At 40.5% G+C, this 20701-nt stretch overlaps 1 protein-coding gene across 1 annotated transcript; it reads left to right on the plus strand.

Annotated features, from left to right (window-relative positions):
* The first annotated feature begins 4083 nt into the window (after nucleotides 1-4083).
* On the plus strand, nucleotides 4084-19293 carry tmem184ba (transmembrane protein 184ba). Its single transcript, XM_067575764.1, has 9 exons — nucleotides 4084-4428; nucleotides 4521-4579; nucleotides 6726-6959; nucleotides 8682-8847; nucleotides 13606-13696; nucleotides 13807-13974; nucleotides 14321-14490; nucleotides 14581-14775; nucleotides 15864-19293. The coding sequence occupies exons 3-9, from the start codon at nucleotides 6726-6728 to the stop codon at nucleotides 16091-16093; spliced, it is 1254 nt and encodes a 417-aa protein (XP_067431865.1). The 5' UTR covers nucleotides 4084-4428; nucleotides 4521-4579; the 3' UTR covers nucleotides 16094-19293.
* Nucleotides 19294-20701: the final 1408 nt, after the last annotated feature.

Raw genomic sequence — 20701 nt, forward strand, 5'->3', positions numbered from 1 at the left:
AACAGGAGAATGATTACAGCGAGAAAAACCTCTTTCCATGTTTGTTTTGGCACCTGATTGTTGTTTTAAGAAAGATTTGAAAAATTGTGAACATATCCTTTAAAAAGGAGACAAACCTGAATTCATTTAAATACATTTGCAAAAATCATGTTTTTACTTTGTCTTGATGGGATATTAAATGAAGCCTGTTGCTAAACACAGTTCTATTCATTTTTAAATCAAAGCTATGATGACAAAAAAATATAATTTGGGCTTTTTCATCCGTCCACATTTAATTACATGGAAAACAAATCAAAGAAAGACTGTTTACTATATTGCAAACCACTATAACACCACCACAGATTGTGACATCAAGACACCAAACTTTAATAATAATTTAAATATAATTTTATTATAATATTTCTGGTGACTGGGTGAAACTGCCAGCCCTGATTTACAGAGTAGTTCTCTACAGACCAGATGGTTGATTTTCAGTCTTGAATCAAGTGAAAAAGGACAGTAATACTCTAGTAATACTCTCGAGGCATCCAGAACGTGGATAACAGGAGAAGTATAGTGCGGGACAATCCTCACTGCTGTGTGTCCTATAAAACATGAAACACACAAATATGTAACCCAAAGGAACACCGCAAGATATCACTTCCTTTTATGTGAGCAGGGGAGGTACAACTTACAATAAGTTGATTTTGTTTGATGTTTTAAACAATAAGCACTATTCTGATCCAAAGCAGCATTGAAACAGCACTTCGGATCCTCTGTGGACCTCTGGGAAGGTGAAGACAGCTTTATGTCTCAGCTGCTTCCTTTCAGATCACAGTGAGAAGCTTCATCAGGAGGATGTAACACACAGGTGGCTCACACTACCTCCCACCATAGTGCCCCCCTCCACACAGTAGGAGAAACTTACACAGCTCAAAAGACACAATGGTCATCAGTTGTCCATCTGTATACAGTAGCACTTGTGATTGATGTCTGACTAAGCCACATTCACTGCAGTGGGATTTTGACCAGCAGTGGTAAGAAAGATGTTTTTCTCTGCACAATAGAGGGTGTCATTTTTTGCCACACCATATAGAGCATATTCCTTTTATTGGTATCCATAGCGTTTGTGCATATAATCAAATATGTCAATCAAATGTGACAATAACTACAGTGATAACCAATCATTTTTATTAGCTGAAAACACCTCTTTCCTTGATTTTATTAGTTTAACAAGACATACAGGCAGATAATCAGACAGAAAGCTAAGTGTTCTGAGCAGAGCCCTAAAAAGGACTTTTTTTCCAACAAGTCATATTACAACACATAAGGAAGTAGGTGTCCCTGCTGCAGTAAACTGTTCAATAGTAGATACTAATGAGTCTGAGCAGTTGTTGTTTAGTGAGTCTGTATTTTGTTTTGCATTTTACCATTTTCCATCATCGTGAATAATTCTGTTTTGTGTTGGTTGCACAAATTTGAGCCTGTCAGGACATGAAGTCCACTTTCCTAACAGGAACAGGAGCAGTTAGTTTTTGTACCTGGGTGCGTTTTGTGCAGGAATGAATGTGAGCAAATAGGAATTTGATGAAAGTCCCCACTTCATCTTGCCATGTATTCGCATCTTGTGTGAAGTCTCTGTCTAATAAATGATGAAACTGATGAGAACATTAGAGGATGTGAGCATACTTCACACTCATGATGGAAAGCTTCAACAGCAAAATAAGTTTTACAATCCATCAGTGATGCAGCTGTGAGGGAACAGAAAACACTTCTTTCATCATATCATTAAACTTTTCAACTCAGCTCTGTTCTCCAGCAGTGACAGCTCTCCCTCTGTGGACCAGCTGACAAATATCACTGAGCATTGTGTAAATGTCCTGCCGTGTCTGAATAAAGCTGTAACCAACGTTTATTTATAGGAGCCCTCTGTCTGAATGACAAAAGCCATCATGAAGCCAGAAATGTTAAATACTCCATGTCTGAAAGGGGCTTTATAATCCTTGGTTAGGAGTAACTGCCATCATGGTGGACCATGATGGCAACCTTTGGGGGCATAAAACCTGGCAAAAATCTTGTTAAACTGATCTTAAAACAGACATCCTGATAATTTTTGGTTTGGTTTTTTTCACTTGAGCATGAAAGTGTGATTATAGTGCTGGGTAATAAAGAGCTTCACCAGTGTTGTTAAGAACGTGTTTGTTTGCTCGTTAACGTGAGCTGATACTCTTGTTCCTCTAAGTAAACCAGTCAAATATCAGCAGTTCTCCAATAATGTTGACGGATTCTTTTCAAGGCTGAAGAGAGTCAGACATTTTAGAGATTGTTGTAATTTATGTTGTTTGTAATGTCATATTTTGGTCAAATGAATGTGTGACGTGTATTTCTGAGTAAAACAAACATTTGAGACTACATCCACAGTAAGTAGGCCACATGTAAAAACTCTGGTTACATGTGAAAACGACGTATTTGCACTCGTTTTTTTGAGATGTTTTCGACTGCATCTAATCTGATCTATTCATCAGATATCTTACCTTGATGAGAGCATACTCCAGCCTCTCCTCCACATTTCCTTTTCTCCACTCATCTGTCTGAACCACTTTCTTCCCTACTTTCACATTGTTCTGTTAACAACAGTAACAGTCTGTTAACCAAACTACAGCAACAACAGCTTGGTCTACTGCATTGTGTGTGTGTGTGTGTGTGTGTGTGTGTGTGTGTGTGTGTGTGTGTGTGTGACTGTGTGTGTACCTGTGCGCAGGCCGGTAGGTTCTCAGTAGCATCAGCGTCTCTGTTCCAGATCAGGTTTTCACACCGTAGCAGCAGCTCTTTATCATTGTCATCATGCACCGGCAGGTTCCCAGCATTCACTATGTCCATATCCATACCATCCTGAGAGAGTGACACTGTTAGCATCCACACACAGGCTGCCTACCTCTAATACAGTCATAAAGGATCATTCTGGTTTATTACAACTTTAGTATTATTTTCAAAGCTCTTGTCATCATTCCTTTAAATCAAGTCAAATTTCCCAAACTGTCTGTTGTAAACATCCATCACAGTTTAAAGATAATGCAATTAGGGATTATTAGCAATATTTCAAGTGTGTTCAATTTCAGTTTGACCTTCAAATAAATCACAAAAATAAATTAGTTCAGATCATCTGGATACACTAATGGTTTGTTTCTAGCCTGTCTGACCCCTGTTGGACCCAAACCATGCCAGCAAAATGCCCCCCAAAGCATAACAGAGACCACCAGATCCCCTCACTGTAGGGGTCAAGCATTCAGACCTGTACTGGTTTTTCTTTTTCTTTGTCACCAGTCTGTATATATATAGTATAGTATATACATAGTGAACTTACACTCGCTACACAAACACATATGAAATAATTACATGTAGTTTGGCATTTACATTTTATTTGATGTGTGTCTTCCTCTACACAAACAATCGCAGAATTAGAATTTGCTGGTTTAAATGGTAGCATGGATCTATTAGAAGAGGCATCCCTACACTTTCCGACGTACAGCCAACCATAATGTGTGATGTCATCTGTCAACCCAGGAACCTGAGCCGATCTGGTACCATGGATGTATTATAAGAGCTCTTATAATACAGGTGCCTCCACTGTATGTGACGAGTTGGGAGAGAGAGTGGGTTGACTTTCACCACCAGATGGTGCTGCTGGTGCCTTAAAATGATGTCAAGCTTAGTGTAAACATACCTTAGCTGAAGTATGAAAAATAAACGCTGTCATTTCTAACTATGCAGTCCATAAAAAAGCACAATTACAAATTATTTTTATAATGTGTGATGAAATACATGAAAGTGGCAAGTGCTGAGATTAAATGAGGGATGTGAAATGTTAAGTTTAGTTTGATAACGCTATCTTCATCCCATTTATATGGCCATGGTACAAGATTTGATGCAATTAAGTGCAAAGGCAAGTTAGGGTCATTCACTGCTGATGGACCAAGAATAGACCCGCGCATGCTCAGTGGTCAAAACCCAAAAAGACTACAACCAGACTACAACACGCCCATTTTCGGGTTATTAATGGTAGTCAGCGTGTGATTGGCTGAGCCGGCTCGTCCTCGCGGAGTGGGCGGAGCTCCGTGTGATCTGCCGTTAATCCGACAGTCAGGGAGAGAAAGAGGAGCGGTTAGGAATGACGGAGTTTGCTCTTTCAACTTTAGAAACACAGACTTTCTCTGGCGTATTTGTACCAACATGAGCTTTACAAGGATAATATAAAAGTTGTTTCAAATGAGAGGCAAACTGTAGGTGAGTTTGGGGGGAGACGCAGAGGTTGACGGGCTGCTGCTGCCCACTGTGGGCTAAAACATGGATGTCCGGGGAGCAACGGTGCGGCTCTGAGGAGGAATTAAGGCCGTTTCTGGGTTATTTCTGGCCGTTGAGTCTCTGACGGAGCTAAAGGGGATTTTAAAGGTGAGTTAAGTCTAAAAGGCGTTAGAAATTATCTACCTGTACACAAAAACTTCTTTATCCGACTAATAGAAGTGTCTCTTTCTCAATTCCAGGTTTTAAACTCACTCCGAAAGTGAATCTGTGAACAGTTGTGACAAAACTATTAGCAAAGGTGAGTCTTTCTTGGCTTTGCTGTTTGTGTTTGAGCGTCATTTCCATGCTTATCCAAATCTGTTAAATCACAGTTACCCGCAACAGATAGCAAAAAATCATTGCAGCACGATAACATAACTGTTATGGAAGTAATGTTAAGTAAATAAAATACCAAAATATGTAAGTAGCTTTCTGCCCGAATAAATCCCAGTGTTGTTGTTTTTGTTGTTGTTGTTGCCAGTATGATAATCCAGTCTGGCTGTCACTCACATCATTACTTATTATGATTTATAAACACACCCTGGCTGCCCCCCATCGCCCCTTCCCATCTGTTGCTCACTCCTGACCTTCTGCCACGCTCATGTATTATTCCTCTGTGTGTGTGTGTGTGTATGTGTGTGTGTGACCCCACAGAAAGACCTTTTTTGCCTTTCAAATGAAACACACAGATGTCCCTTTGCTTCAGCACAGCATCATTTCACTGTCACCTGCATTGTGTGTGTGTGTGAGTGTGTGTGTGGCTGCTGATGCCTTCACTTCTTCTTGTTCCCATGTGGATCTGCTGATCCCTCGCAAACCAATACAAACGACCTGCTGTCCCTCTCTCTCTCACACACACACACACACACACACACACAAACAGGGAATCTATAAATCCTCTCAGTCTCCCCATATAAAAGCGTGAAAGCAGTCTAATTCGTTTTATGGAACCCCTAAATTCAATCACCCGACTTTGACTTGATTAGTGTTGTAAAGGAACTGAATTGTGGCTTGTGTTTGGGCAGCATTGTGCCCACCTGTCATTGTCCGCGCTGTTAGTTCTCCATGTTAATGTGACTTTCAGTTGCCATGCTGCTCTGGCAGAGGAGACAGAATGAAGGATAGCATCTCTGACTGTCTCTTTTTCCATTTTTAGAACTTATGCCCACTCTTATTGTTATGCCGTGTGCTTCCGTTCAGCCCCCACCACCACAACATCAAGGTCTCTGTCTCCCCGGAGCTCTCACATGACAACTGTCTGTCAGTGTACAAGAACAAACGCACCCTGAGTACATGGCTGTGTCACCCTGGAGACGGTGACAAGCTGCTGCTTATGTAACGTGTCTTCTGGCTACTTCAAGTCCAGTCATCTTCAGGATCAGGGAGTAGAAACAGCAGCGTATGACATCTTTTGTTAACCTCGCTAGGATGTTGATTCTTGTTTGACTCACTGCTCAGATATAGGAAGAAATGCACTTATCAGAGGGTGTAAAAATCCGCCCTAAAACAAATGTTGACACTGATATGTAGCATGGTTTGGGTTCGCTCTGTTGTTTGAAGCTGTGTCTTACTAATTCCAATAAAAATTGACCACAATTGATGATATCCAGGTTTTTATATCACATCTGCAGTGGGGTTAGATAGAAGAAAATGTCAGGTTTTAGATGTAGGCACATAATTTCATACTGAAAATCATCATACAAGGAGGTGTCCATGCTTTTTGTTAACTTGGAAAAATACAGTATGATTTCACCGCTCAAACCCAGAGTGGAAAAGTAAATCTTCAGGCATATTATCTGGCAGTGGTCAAAGTATTCTGGGACATGTAGTCTCCTTTACATAGAGTCCAACATAGATACCATTGTGTGACACACATATTCTTAACTCATAGTCACACCTGTTGACTTATAATGTCCTTGTGTTTATCCTCTGTCTCTATTTCTAACTCAGATTACACATTACATCGATAAGTGTGTGTGATCTATATTCCAGGTTGATGATTACTAGTGGAAATGGATGTTCATACTTTCACTGCACAGTCACTGGAAAGAATTTCACTGGTTTCTATATGTACACACATTGATTTGACCCTCGCTGACCAAATGCACTCCTTTACCTTAACCATCACAATTAAATGCCTTACCCTGTCCCTAACCCTAAACTGAATCTTAAAACCAATTCTTAACCCTCAGTCACTTAAAAGTCAGCCACATAGTGAGAAATGGCCAAAATGTCCTCACTTCCCAAAAATGTCGTCACTCCCACAGTTCAATTAATAGATTCACCAGTACACACACACACACACAAATACACTTACACACTGTGAGCCACTTGGCTGATATGTCATCTTATTCTGTCCAACTGGCTCTTTAGACTTGAAAGTTTGACAGCATGTTGTTTTCCAGATGTTGAGGCTATGGAGGCGAGACGTTCCGCTCTCAGAGAGGCTTGGGGAGGACTCTCCTCTGGCTGCGGCACCAGGGCCCCCACCCACGGCAGCTCTGACAGGCCCTAATATCTCCTGGCTCCCGGAAGCCCCGCTGCTGAGCCCAGACCAGCCCATCTTCCTCATGACTCCCACTGCGCAGGCTGTGTCTGGCTTCTTTGTATGGACCGCACTCATCCTCACCTGTCACCAGGTAACGCCTTTCAAACAGTGCTTAACTATGCTCATCTCACTGCACAGTGTGGATTTCTGTTTGCTTAGCTGTCTGCCTTACAGTAATAATCTGGCAAATATTTAGATAGTAAAAGTATTAAAACCACTAGCCAGCATGTTGTGTCTCCAGAAGTGTGGTGCTCACATTTCCCCATTTTTCAGCACGACTAACTGAAAATTCAGTTACATTAAAACATCTACATTTTTTTATTTATCGTGTCTTAATTGCACTAAAACTGGGTAATTGTGCAGACCGGCCTTCCAGAAGCAGTTGCACATATTAAACTGGATTTTTGACAGGCAGGTGTGTGTGTTGTTTTATGCACAGGTGATGTGATCCTGCAAACACACACATCTGTTCAGGCCCAGCTAAGGGCAGGGGTTGCTTGGCAACATCCCTCAGCGGGTGTTTGTGATATGGAGCATGAACACACACACCTACAGGACACACACGCAAAGGTGAAATTTGATCTAGGTGGATGAAAAGCCTGTGTGACATCTGAATGAAAAAAGAAATACAGTGGAGTTATAGTTTTTCCTCTCATACATTCTTGAGAGATGATGTCAGGTAACGTTTTGATTTAGGACGCTGACACAGAGACCGTTTTTGTTTTCACATACGAAGAAAACAAAGTTGAAAAATTTTTTTTAAATCAGAGTGTTTTCTAATATCTACAGTGAGGTCCAGAAGTCTGAGACCACATTGAAAATCTCTAATATCTTCATGTAAATCTGGAAATAATCCGAAAGTTTGAGGATTCAGAAACATTTGAAAACAAAAGAAGTTATGACATGTAAACTGAAGAAGAAATATTTAAGATTCTACACTATTACTAGGTCAGCAATCAAATTTAAGCACATTTGTGGCAACTTAACTCCTTGGTAAAAAAGGACAGATTTCCTTGAGTTGTATCTCTTCCTCTGAAGCATGCATTCAGATGGCACTCAGGTAGATTTGATCTTCTCATCAGAGGCTCGTTCAAGTACTCAGCTTGCAGCCAGTGTTCACCTGTTATAAATATGGCTGTGCCTCAAGTTTCCAGCAGATAAGTAGCATTGTGGGAAACATGGCATCAGAACTAAGTGAAAGTGTCAGAAGTCACATCGTTATTCTAAGCAAAGAGAGGCTTTCTCCGCATCAAATCATGGCTAGACTAAATGTTTCTAAGGGGGACAGTGCATGGAACTCTAAAACACTTTTCAGAAGCACGATCAGGCAGACCAAAAGTGACCTCACCATCAGAAGACCAATACATCAAGCTGAGCTCCCTGAGAGATAGAAAAGCAACTTCATCACAGATACAGAATTTGCTGAATAAAGAACGCAAGAGTCCAATCAACAAAAGTACTGTCAAAAGAAGGCTGTTTTGGAGTGGTCTCAGTGGACTAGTAGCAGTTTCTAAACCACTTCTCAGGAGGAGACACAAAGCCAAACACTTGGGTGGGCTAAGAAATACCAGCATTTCACAGTGGATGACTGGAAAAAGTCTGATGATGAACCCAAGTTTCTGTTTTATGGCAGTAACAGAAGGGGGTATGTAAGGAGACAAACAAAGTACCACTCCATTCTTCAGAGACACGCTGTACCCTCTGGTTTGCATCTTTGTGAAGAAAGATTCATACCATAACACACCTCAAGCACACCTTGTTCAGTTTAATGTTGATTAAATGTGCATTTCCATGTTATCTGTCTTTGTCCCAGATCTACATGCACCTACGTTTCTACAGTTCACCTAGGGAGCAGCGTCACATCGTACGGATCCTCTTCATCGTTCCTATCTACGCCTTCGACTCTTGGCTCAGCCTCCTCTTCTTCACCAACGACCAGTACTATGTCTACTTTGACACCGTCAGGGACTGCTACGAAGGTAAGGACATGTTTTGTCTGTCTTTGTTCTTCTCTTTCTCTCATAGATATAGATCGATAAATCGTCTCGCCTAATGCTCGCTCGTTGGATTGCTGTTTTGGGGTTCAGTATGGTAAATGTATATGTATGGTATATATTTATGGTAAAGAGGATCCACAAAGCTCTCATGATACACTGTTGTCTTGGATAAACACACACAATTACTGGCATTTGTTTTGATACCATTGATGGCTAGAAGCTGTGCTGATTAAAATCCTTTCCACCTCATTGACAACTTTTCCAGTTGAGTTGTTGAACCACATTGTGATCAGTTCAGATTGGAGATGAATGAACAGTCTGTCCATCCTTTCTTAACGGATTATTCAACCCACGATGAAGGTTAATTTAGCAAAGTGCCCCATTCACATCAGAGTTGAAGAGAGTTTTCTAAATGCATTGATTCACAAATGTTTGGATGGGAGCTACAAAGTGTTTAATGTAGTTTATATCAGCTGAGGCCTTTTTTTGTAATCTACAAATCTCCATGCATATACACATCCCAGAACGTTTCATTTTGATATTGGTTTGAGTTGAATGAGTGTGAGTGGCATCTATAGGAAGATATAAGCATGTGTCAATGGTCGACTGCTCGCTGTAGCTTCATTTATTCTTTAGAATAGAGTTTGTTTACTTGTGTCACGTCAGAAAAGTTGAAGGAGATGATGAGCTGGCAGCTTTGCTGAACGGATGGATGACGCAGACACGATGAATGCTGCCTGATGCTTTGAATATCCATCTATTCTTACATTCTTGAATCGGCAGAAGGTGGTGAAAGGCGGCCGACTGCCTCCTCTCTATCTCTTCTATGTCTCAACAGTCAGTCGTGACGCTCAGGATAGAAATAGTTCACACACAGGGACACTCAGCTGGGTCGTCGCTTCCTGTGTCGAGTAATCAATGATGTCACGTGTATTTGAAGGCAGATCGGAGGCGCTCTATGTATGGTTCTGCTTTTGACAGGAAGTGTTATCTATATTGTTGTAGTCATCACTCTAACAGACAGATGATTCTCCCCTTTCTTTTCTTCCTCCTTCTCTTTCTTTTTCAAACCCTCAGCTCATTTTCATCCAAGTCTCTCCTCCTCTTCCTCTTCTTCTTGTTATCTACTCTTATTCACTCCTCCACATGTTTGCATACACTCCCCAAGTGACTGCTGAGCCCTGCCCAGATCCTTTCCTGAGTAAGGATGACCGACCTGTTGCATGGCAACTGCGCTCACAAATCTTCCTCATCAGCCGGACTGGCTGCGTCAGATAATGAGTTTCTCTCAGCCAAACTTGCTGCAAAGTTCCCCTTTTCATTGTATGTAGGCCTACTGTATTGCCGTGGCAACCGACAGTGCCGATGGGGGTCCTTTGGGAGATGTGAAAGAGCAAAATGGTAAACAGCTGAGACACGCAGAGCTACTTGAAGCAGATCAACCAGTATTCGTCACAGTGTCTACAGCAGCTTTTGTTAAACCAGACAGTGAACAGGCATGTATGGCATGAACTCTTATTATCTAAGCGTCATCTGACGTCAGGCAGGAGGCCACGAAGAAGACAGTGACGAAGTTTGAGTGTGTGTGTGTGTGTGTGGGTGGAGTAGAAGTAAAGGCAGTGGGGAAAAAAGGAGAATTTAATAACTCTGCTACAAAGAGCTGATGTAACAAGAATCACTGCCAGCAGTACAACTGAGATCTGCTTTGAGAAGGGTGTTGTGATGCAACACTGCAACGCACACACAATGACACACACACACAATAACACACACTCAACATACATCACATTATCAGACTTTCACAGTTAGCTGATACACACCCATCACCCTCACCTCGTTTTACCTCATGCACAGTCACACAAACACTTCTTCACTGTGTGTGTGTGTGTGTGCATGCATGAACACACACACACAAACTCACACACACAGGGACAGGAAACTCCTCAGGGGTTAACAGGATTAGCCTGGTTGTGTTTTTTTTTTCTTGGTCGTCTTCGCCCTCTCACTGAAGCAGCACAGAGGAGAGATAATCCACCAGTCACAAGAGACAGTCAGGTGAATATCAGTCACACAGGCAAAGGTGTGTGTGTGTGTGTGTGTGTGTGTGTGTGTATGGTCCAGGTATTCCTCACGTTGTGGGGACTTAAATCAGTTTACACAGTCATGTTATGGGGACTTGCCTCCCTTATGGGGACAAAAAGCAAGTCTCCTTAACGTAAAATCATTAATTTGTGTGTGTGTGTGTGTGTGTGTGTGTGTGTGTGTGTGTGTGTGTGTGTGTGTGTGTGTGTGTGTGTGTGTGTGTGTGTGTGTGTGTGTGTGTGTGTACATGATCCTCGAGGTTCACTTAAAACATTTCGGCATGAATTCAGTCAACTGTGCTCTGTGTTCTGTTTCATTATTTCCTACTTGAGGGGAACTGTGTCTGTTTGCATTTGATGCATCGGAGACAACACTTGATGTCTCCTGTGGGCTCTTCATCTCGCTCATAGTTTCAGTAAATACAAGCAAACACATGCTGGGATTAGTGTAACTGGGAGGACATTGCTCTGACTGTTTCAACTCTGACTAACCTCTAAACACTAACCTACACTGTGGAGTTGGGATTCAGTATCATTTTATTGAATCTGAATCCAGTCTGAATCCTTCAAGTAACAAATTTTAACTTAATATTAAAGATTGATGTTAAAAAAGCTAAATGAATGTTTTGTACAGTGCTCTTTGCTAATAAAACAAGTGGAATCATATTAGTTTAGTTTAGTTTTAAATAATATATTAATAATGAAAGATTGATTTGGTTTGGCTGCTCAATTCTAGTCCTAATCCTAATCCCAGCAGTGAGAAATGGAAAAATATGTTGGTTTTTTTTTACCCTCACAAGAGCATTTTGGCATCATAGAAATAAAAATCACAAACTCAGAGATATATGGCTGTCAACCTTTTACCTGTGTTAGGTTGTTTCCATTCAGTGACTGTTCAGTTATTATTATGTCTGAATCTATAATGTCAGATCTGGCGTCAGTGATCAGGTCTGGACAGTCATGGTGGTCAGAAGTATAAATCACACGCTTCTTTCTTTCTCAGTCACATCTCCCAGACAAAAATAAGATGTGTCTTAATGTTTTCAAATGACTGTGTTTTCCTGTGAGTTCATGAATATTTTTGAGAATATGCTGCCATATAACAGAGTCAGTGGTGGATAAACCAATACTGGTTGGCTGCCACAGGCCTCAAAATAACATAACTTGCTGCATTTTATGGTGGATGACAAACTTCATTTATTGACTTCAGATGAACACAGTGTCTGTGTCATCAGGGATACAATTAGACAGGTGAACAATGTTTAGTTCATATTTTATGGATTTTTTTTGATGAGTTGACTTTTTGTAGGTGAGAAAAGTAGTTAATTTTGGACATTGGTCATCCAGGTGTGACTGGTGATCATTTCTGTGAGTCCAGTTATTATGTGTAAACTATATTTAGACTTTGAAATCATAACTCATAAGTAGAGTTTCTGAAACTGTTTGAGGTGTGACCTTTACTGTGAAATATTTTAGAAATTACGTGTCTTATTGTGCCGCTGGAACAATAGAAATCTTATGTCTTCATTAAGCGTGGACAGCTGCTGTTTTTGAACTACAACATATAAATAACACATTATGATTGTGCAGTGTTTCCTAGCAGCTGCTTTCTGTGTGACAGGAAGAGATGTGTTTTGTGTTCTGTGTGTGGGTCTGAGGCTGATTCATGCTGTTGTATTTCTCAGTGTGTGGTATTACATTGCTAATCTCTGTAGACCGTTATCTGCATATCAATGCAGGATCTGTGGGCGATGGGGCAAGATTTTGGTACCAGAAGCCTTCTGGTTTCCATTTGTGGTCTGAGTAATATTGACCAATCAGGTTTGAGTAGGCTTTGGTTGCATGTAGGTAAACAGTCCGTGTAGAGAGCAGAAGAGGTGGAACGCATTGACCGAAAAGCAATCATCAGCTATCATCTGACAACAATTTAGCTTTTTTTTTTTTTTAATTGATCTGTATTTATATGCATGTATCTGTTCATAGAGAGAATTAGCTGAAATGTCATCTGGACCCTCTCAAGTTGCTAATTGGACTCTAAACAACCCCCAGTGCACAGACAAGGAAGTCTTGGCCTGGATATCCGTTATCCGGATATCCACCGGCTAATTCTGAAGCCCTGAAATATTGACCGTTGCCCCCAGAGGCTAAATCATCGTCAGACAGATAGCTGATGGAGATTGTCACCGTTCAAACTATTTTCTCAGTTATCTCTTGTTGCCATTTGAAGCTGCTATTCTGAAAAGTTGGCAAGTGCAATGCTAATGGTTTTTAAATATAAAAATGCTGTTAATCTGTAACAATGTTGGCACGTAAAATATAAATCTGTTTACAGTAATACTTTCCATGATGATTTAAAACTCATAAGTGGAAGACTGATGAATACTGTAGGCTGAAGTCTAACCATTACATCATGGATGAAAGGTGTTTCAGTATTTGTTCAGAGAAACAAACTCCCCCCGTATCAAAGGCTTTTATCGAAAATTCAGAAGAAGAATAAAGCACCACAGTCAGGATCATTGTTGCCCTTCTTTAACATTCATCATTTTTAAAGTTTTATTCAACTTTTTGTCAAAACGAAGAAACAGAGAAAACAGGAAAAAAACAAGGAAATAACGTCTGATTACACATAAAAACAACCTCTCTCTCTGTTTTTCACCAGCGTTTGTAATTTACAACTTCCTGAGTCTGTGCTATGAATACCTGGGAGGAGAGAGCGCCATCATGGCAGAGATCCGAGGGAAACCCATCGAGTGAGTCTCAGATTTCTCCTGTTTAGCAGCAACACTGTTAATCCCCCACAGATGAGACTCATTATTTTCATTACGTCAGTAAGTGTAAACTCAGTGTTTTGTCCCTTCAGGTCCAGCTGTATGTACGGTACCTGCTGTCTGCGAGGGAAGGCCTACTCCATCGGCTTCCTGCGCTTCTGTAAGCAGGCCACTCTCCAGTTCTGTGTGGTCAAACCGCTCATGGCCATCATCACCGTTATCCTGCAGGCTTACGGAAAATACAAAGATGGAGACTTCAAGTAAGTGGTTAGAGGTCTGCCAACTAGCCTGAGTTGACAATAAGTGCAATTACAACAGAGGAATAGTTGCGCATTTAGCCGTTTTAAAAACCCACAGTCACCAGAATCTGGCAACCAAGATGACATAAACTTGTGGATTACACCTTTAATTTTTTAGATTAATTTAATATCCTTAAACTGATCATCACCTCCTCCCTTAATCGTTTCAGTTTGGGATTTTAATCGCTAATGGGAAATTTTAGCTTTTAGCATGAGCTACAAAAATAGATAATCAGAACAAAACTAAAATAACCCACAAATCACCACCAGTAACATCATGCTGTTGTCTTCTTCTCTCTCACCACAGTGTTGCCAGCGGTTACCTGTACGTCACCATCATCTACAACATCTCCGTCAGTTTGTCTCTGTATGCCCTGTTCCTCTTTTACTTCGCCACGCGGGAGCTGCTCAGCCCTTACAGCCCCATGCTCAAGTTCTTCATGGTCAAGTCGGTCATCTTCCTCTCCTTCTGGCAGGGTACGCCGACTCCTATTAATAACACAAACATACGCGTGTTCCAACAAGTGTTTTACCTTCATTAAGTCCCATCTTCTTATCCGTGGTCAGGCATGCTGCTGGCCATTCTGGAGAAGTGCGGGGCCATCCCTCAGATTAACTCGGTGGAGGTGTCTGTCGGCGAGGGGACGGTCGCCGCCGGTTACCAGAACTTCATCATTTGCATCGAGATGTTTTTCGCAGCGCTGGCTCTGCGTCACGCTTTCACGTACAAAGTCTACATGGACAAAAGTCTTGATTCACAAGGTGAGATGACGACGGAGTTTGCTGCGTGTTACAAAAAAAAGGGAAAAATCTCGGTCAGAAACGTTCTAAAATATCCTTTCACATCCTGTTTTTTCTCCATTTTATTTATATCTGTTCCCATCTGTTCCCATCTGTTCCAACACATATTTTCCCTTTCCTTTCTCTTATTTTTAAACCAAATTTCACCCACTCCTTTGTTTACTTTCTCTCCTTTTTTTATCGTTTTCTTTTTCCTTTCTTTGCGCCCTTCTTGGCCATCCCTCACATTTTTGTTTCAACACCATATGGGGTCATGTTCTCCTGTCCTGTTTCTACACATCCGTCTTAATTTTTCTCTTTTTTTTTTCTGTGCTGCGTTACAAAGGACCTGTTCCTACATACGGACAGTTTGGTAGGTTAAAAACTGTTTATCCCACAGTCCCCTCCTCGTTTTCTTCTTCTATGCTGCTGTTGTTTTTAGCTTAGACATGTTGTCCTCACATGTATTAAGTCGCTCCCTGTTTTTGTTCTTTTTTTATCCTCGCTTGGTTTTGGGTGTGTTGTTTACCTGTAACCTCTTGCTCCAATGACACCATTTCCTTTTCTAACTTATTCCTACACTCATTCACTTTTTCTTACGGTTCCTTCCTGTCTCGCGTCCCTTTATATCACCATGAAGCCCTTTTTCCCCCTTCTGTCCTCTCTCTAAATCACATCCAGTGTACAATTCCTCCTTTCCCCTCATTTCTTTTTCACCCCTTCCCTCCTTTTGTCTCGCGGTTCAACACCCTTTAAATCACTGATGCCCCATTCCTCCCTCTTCTCTATTTTTAGTCCCTTCTTTTCCTCTCCCAGCCTTTTCCTCTTCCACTAAATCACCCCTCATCTCTTCTTCCTCTATTCTCTCCCTCCTCCTTCTTTCCCCTTTTCTTTCACACATCCCTTCTTCACCTTTTCTTCCCATCGCTGTTTTATTTTCTTCCACATGTCTACACTCTTTATAGTCCCCTCCCTACTGTCCTTTTCCTCTTTCTTTAAACCCCAGTTTCACTCTCTCTTTCACCTCCTCCCCTCTAACTCCTTTCTCTCGTCTCGTCCGCCTCTCGCAGGCCGCTGCGCCCCCATGAAGAGCATCTCCAGCAGCCTGAAGGAGACCATGAACCCGGGCGACATGGTCCAGGACGCCATCCACAACTTCTCCCCAGCCTACCAGCAGTACACCCAGCAGTCCATGCTGGAGCAGGGGGCCCCTCCGCCCGTCTGCCGCACCCTCAGTGTCGTCAGCACCCGCGGCGACACCGAGAAGACCCTCCTGCTCAGCTCCGACGACGAATTCTAGAGCAGGAAATGTCAAGAAACGGGCACTGGTCTTACAGCTGAATGGGATTCAGACTGATGTTTTAATGGCGGATGGAAACGTACTTAATCGTCCCGTGCAGCCGGTCTTCTTCAATGTGTGAATGATCAGAGAGTTGTGTGTTGTGTTTTTCCTGTTTTTGAGACTGATCATGATTATGAGGACCTTCCTGCGTAAACATTTCTGCACCCACATTTCCCAAGAGTCTCAATCTAAGATAATTTGGTGATAAATCCAGCCAGAAAAAGAAGAGGGTTGTGTCATTTCCTGGAAAGTCTGTGAGTCACACCTGCACATACTGAATCATACTTGACTTTTGAAACGCACATTTTTCTGGCTCGGATAGAAGCTTCATTTTGGTTAAAGTTCGGTCTTGTTTCCTTTGCCCAAATGTATTTTTCAGTGGCAACGTAGTAATCCTAATGGATGTTACTTTTAGTTTGCGTTTTGAAGGCCCTGTTGTTCTCACATGGTCATTTGCTGTGTTTATCAAGGTTTCCTCAGTCATGAAAATACTTAAAATATTGAATTAGATTTTTTTTTTTCCCCATGACTGGAAATGGAAAATATCATTAAAGTTTCATAAAAGTTTTGAACTTTTAATTTTGTGAATATTTAGGTCTTCATTTGCAATCATTTGAAAAATGTAGCAAATAAGTTTCAAACAATGTTTTTACTGTCATGGCAGTGTTGTCATACAGTCCTAAAAAAAAGTGGTACGAAGTTATAGAAAATAGATGAATTGTAAATACAGTGGGGGGGGTGACCCTGGTTTATTGCTGCATTTTAAGGGACACATTCACAGCAGAGTGGAGATGCATTTAAAGGGAAACCAAGTGAAAAAAAACATGAGTTCATGTCGGTTGTACGGATCAATGTGTTATTGATATTAGATGGAACAGATGAGAGCGAGAGCAGATTATAGATTATACAGTACATCTGCTCCAGCAAGAGTGAAGGGCAGCCGCAGCAGAGCCGGTGCAGGATTACGCTGCTGTAATTGGGGCGTTATTTGAACGGGCAGGATTAAAGCTTGTGCTGATTCACTGCAGTAGACCTCTGCACGCCACAATGTAGGTTAACTGGATTGAGGGAAAATCAGTAGATGAATATAGGTTAAAGCTAACTATAGGTGCCTGTTCTCAAAAGAGGAGCTCTGTCATAAGAATCGAGCCTTCCCTTTGTTAATATACTGTAGCAGTTAAAGGTTTGGACACAGTTTCTCATTCACTTGAATGAGAAAGTGCGAGAAACTTTGACTGGTGCTGTACATGCATCGTACAAGATGTTAAAGGCAGACAGTTTTGACATTTGGAGTTGAACTGAATTTAAATTTTCACTTATCTGTGTAAGGACGTAGAAACTAGCTATTGTGCATAATTATCAATTTTTCAAAAGAGGATAAAATCCCCAATAAAAATCCCACTGATTTCCCTTTTTCAACAAGCGCACACAGGTGTTTGTCACCCTTTACAACATTTAACATTTGAGAGCACCTGTCATGGCACTATGTTTAACACCGAACACCAGGGAGATATATTCTGATTCCTTTACAAACATAAATTTTAATTTCAGTTCAACTTTAAATTTGCTTGAATAGTTTAATTTCAAGGTAATGCCTTTTCAAAAATCCATCCATCTCAATATCTGACTGCCTTGTTTGGCTCCAATTATCTGGGAATTACTAAAAAATCCATCCCATCAGGCCAGTTTTCTGCTTTTGCTCTCACACACCCACTGTAATGACTTCTTTATCGGCCAGTCAGGTTTCAGTATTGCAAGTTTTTTTTCTTGCGAGGACCCAAGTCGTCAGTTTAACTCCATTTTTGCACATTATACAGACCTTATCCTGAGTTATGGTGTATTTTAAAGCTAAAAAAATAAACTCGATATCAGCACAATAATATGAGAATAATATATTCTGTCCACTTCATTTTCATCTTTTTACAATATGTTAGACAGATAATATTCTGTCATGTAATCCATAAACTTCTCTTTGACTTGGATGCTTTTCTGCTCTTCCAGTCAAGTCTTTTTTTTTTTCTTGTTTGATTTCATTTCACCGCAGTCAGAGCTGTTTTTACACATAATTGGAGTTTGTGAGTCATCTGAATGAGTCATGCTGAGTGTGCTGACGTGTTTACTGTAACTACTTTCACTGCTGTGCTGTAGCTCTGCATGAACACCAGAGGGACGTGCCGAGAAGAAGACAGGAACACGTTCGCACTGTTATCTACAAGCCGGCAGGCAGTTATCACACACTTTAAGCTTGATGCACAGGGAAAAAACGCTTTGTCTGAGCGGTACTTTCACTGTCACTTTCTTTTCTTCTCATCACTTTGTTGTGTCTGTGTCTTGGTCTTTTTTTAAAGTTCTGCTTCTGCCTGATATAGTATTAGTTTTAAACAGGAGAGAAGCCACGTCAGTGCACAAGAGCACTGGCCTATTTTTAGACATCGCTTAGTGTTGTCTGGATAATTGGGTTGCTACATTTTGACATGGATACAAACTGGATTGTATTTATCATGACTGAGCTACAGAAGAGCCTGTATTACTTTATACCCTGTATTGTGCATTTATTAGTGTGCTTCTTTAAATTTGAACTTTTTTTGTGCTTGCAAAAAAAAAGTAATTTTCCTTTATATTTTCTTATCAGGGTGGAAACTGACAGGTTTTTTTTGTTTCATTGAAGCTCCTAAAGGCAGGTTTTCTTGCCTGATGTTGCCTGATATTGTAATAACAGTAATTTACTATTTAAAAGCAAAGTAGCCAGTATGTCCATGTTACAGCACTTTGAATGCCATAATTCACTTTTAAGCCGCACTCTTCTGCCTCTTTCTCTACTTCAGCATCGTTTGTGACATGTTACATGAGACGTATATGAATATCGCTGAGAAAAGGCTGTAGACTAACATTGTAAATAAAGTTTTAAGTGCTGTCTACAGGGGGAATAGTAGTGATGTATGTTGAAATAATTATATATGCTGTAAACAATGAGCACAGGAAAAAAAACATAGTTTTGTACTTTTAATTAATAACTGTCTTTTTTTTTATTATTTCAATGATTGTTCTGGTTTCTAGTCTTGTATATTTTGAAGCTGCTCATGATGCTACTGTTTCATGTCAAATGTATAAATATCTGGAGGAATAATAAAAGATATTTAGTCAGGTATGTAAGTTTACCCCTCGTGTTTTATTTTTTAAATTTGTGTAATATATACAGTATATTGTGTCATGAGGAGTAGCAGCCAGCATGAACTGAAGAATATGTCTTTAATTAACTTGTGTGCAGGCACAGCTAAACAGAACAAACAGAGCAGACGATCACACAAGACCGAACTGAAAACCAGAACTAAAATACAAACTAACCTGACGAAGGGAAGAGGTGCAGGTGGAACAGGAGAACAGGAAAGGAGCTGATTGGCTGGGGAAGACACAGGAAGCAGGGCAGGGCTAACGAGGCTGATACAGAGCAGGTGTGGAGGGAAAAGCAGAACAAATAGAAAACCCACAACTCACATGAACATAACTTAAATATACAAGTTAGCAAAAACAACAATCACACCTCAGCATAACATTTCCAACCTCAGGCTCTTTAAAGAACTTAAATTGCTGTTGACATTAACATGAAACAATAAGTTTGCGTAGTAAGCAGAGTGACTTCATATAAGCCTGCACGAAACAAGACAATCTGTCAGACTGTTGTCTCACTGTTACTTAGTTTCTATGAGGGTCAATGTGTAGCAAAACATTATCTCAAGTCATCCCTACTTTGTATCCACAAGTTTTCTTCTCCACAAGCTACATTAAAGTGACACTCTCATCAATTTTTATACATAAACATTTACTTGTCATTTAAAATGTTTAACAGGAATCATGTGTTACAAACTGCAGACGAGGAGTTTGATAGATATTGGTAGGGAAAGTTTAATGAAAGATGTTTTTTATTTATTTATTTAATTTAGTGATTAACAATGAAAGATGCTTTTGAGTTGCATCATGTTCTTTTATTTCCTTAAAGCTACAGTGAGGAAACAGTTCAATGTATCCTGTTGTATCTGTTGTTGCAGCGCCTGTGTTCCATTTTATCGAGTGTACTATTTTAATTTTATATTTAGATTCAATACTATTTTATTTATAAACTGTTCAGGTCAGTGGTGTTTGTCGGGCTTGGATTTCAAAATGAATTATCTAAAAATTAAGACTACATTCTCCATAATCCCCTTGCTTACAGTGACAGTGGATTATGTTAAAGCCGCCCTGTGGAATTTTCCTGTAAACAAAGTTTGTTTACATTCAGCGTTACTCACCAAAATGTACTGTGTATATAGTATTAAACCTTTGGCAGGTACGTGTATCTCGTTGCCCGTGTGCTTGTGCGTAAACATGTGCGTCTTTGTGTTCATACTTTCATAGCAAAAACCTCACAAGTCGAAGTACTTTTCATTATTTTCTTCATCTGTCACTGTGAAAGACTGTAAACACTGGAGACACAGTGCTGTATTTTGAGCCACAAATATGTTAATTCTATAAAGCTATCCATCCAATAGTTCTGCTAAATGAGATGAGCTGGTAAACATTCTATATTTA

This window comes from Thunnus thynnus, chromosome 20 (assembly GCF_963924715.1).
Source record: "Thunnus thynnus chromosome 20, fThuThy2.1, whole genome shotgun sequence".
In the NCBI taxonomy this organism is placed as follows: domain Eukaryota; kingdom Metazoa; phylum Chordata; class Actinopteri; order Scombriformes; family Scombridae; genus Thunnus; species Thunnus thynnus.

What these genes read in the sequence shown, in the direction of transcription:
- tmem184ba (XM_067575764.1), top strand. Translation starts at nt 6,726, where the DNA reads ATGTTGAGGCTATGGAGGCGAGACGTTCCGCTCTCAGAGAGGCTTGGG. An exon ending in CGTCAGGGACTGCTACGAAG is followed by an intron (nt 8,848 to 13,605) that starts GTAAGGACATGT and finishes GTTTTTCACCAG; the next exon opens with CGTTTGTAATTTACAACTTC. An exon ending in TACAAAGATGGAGACTTCAA is followed by an intron (nt 13,975 to 14,320) that starts GTAAGTGGTTAG and finishes CTCTCACCACAG; the next exon opens with TGTTGCCAGCGGTTACCTGT.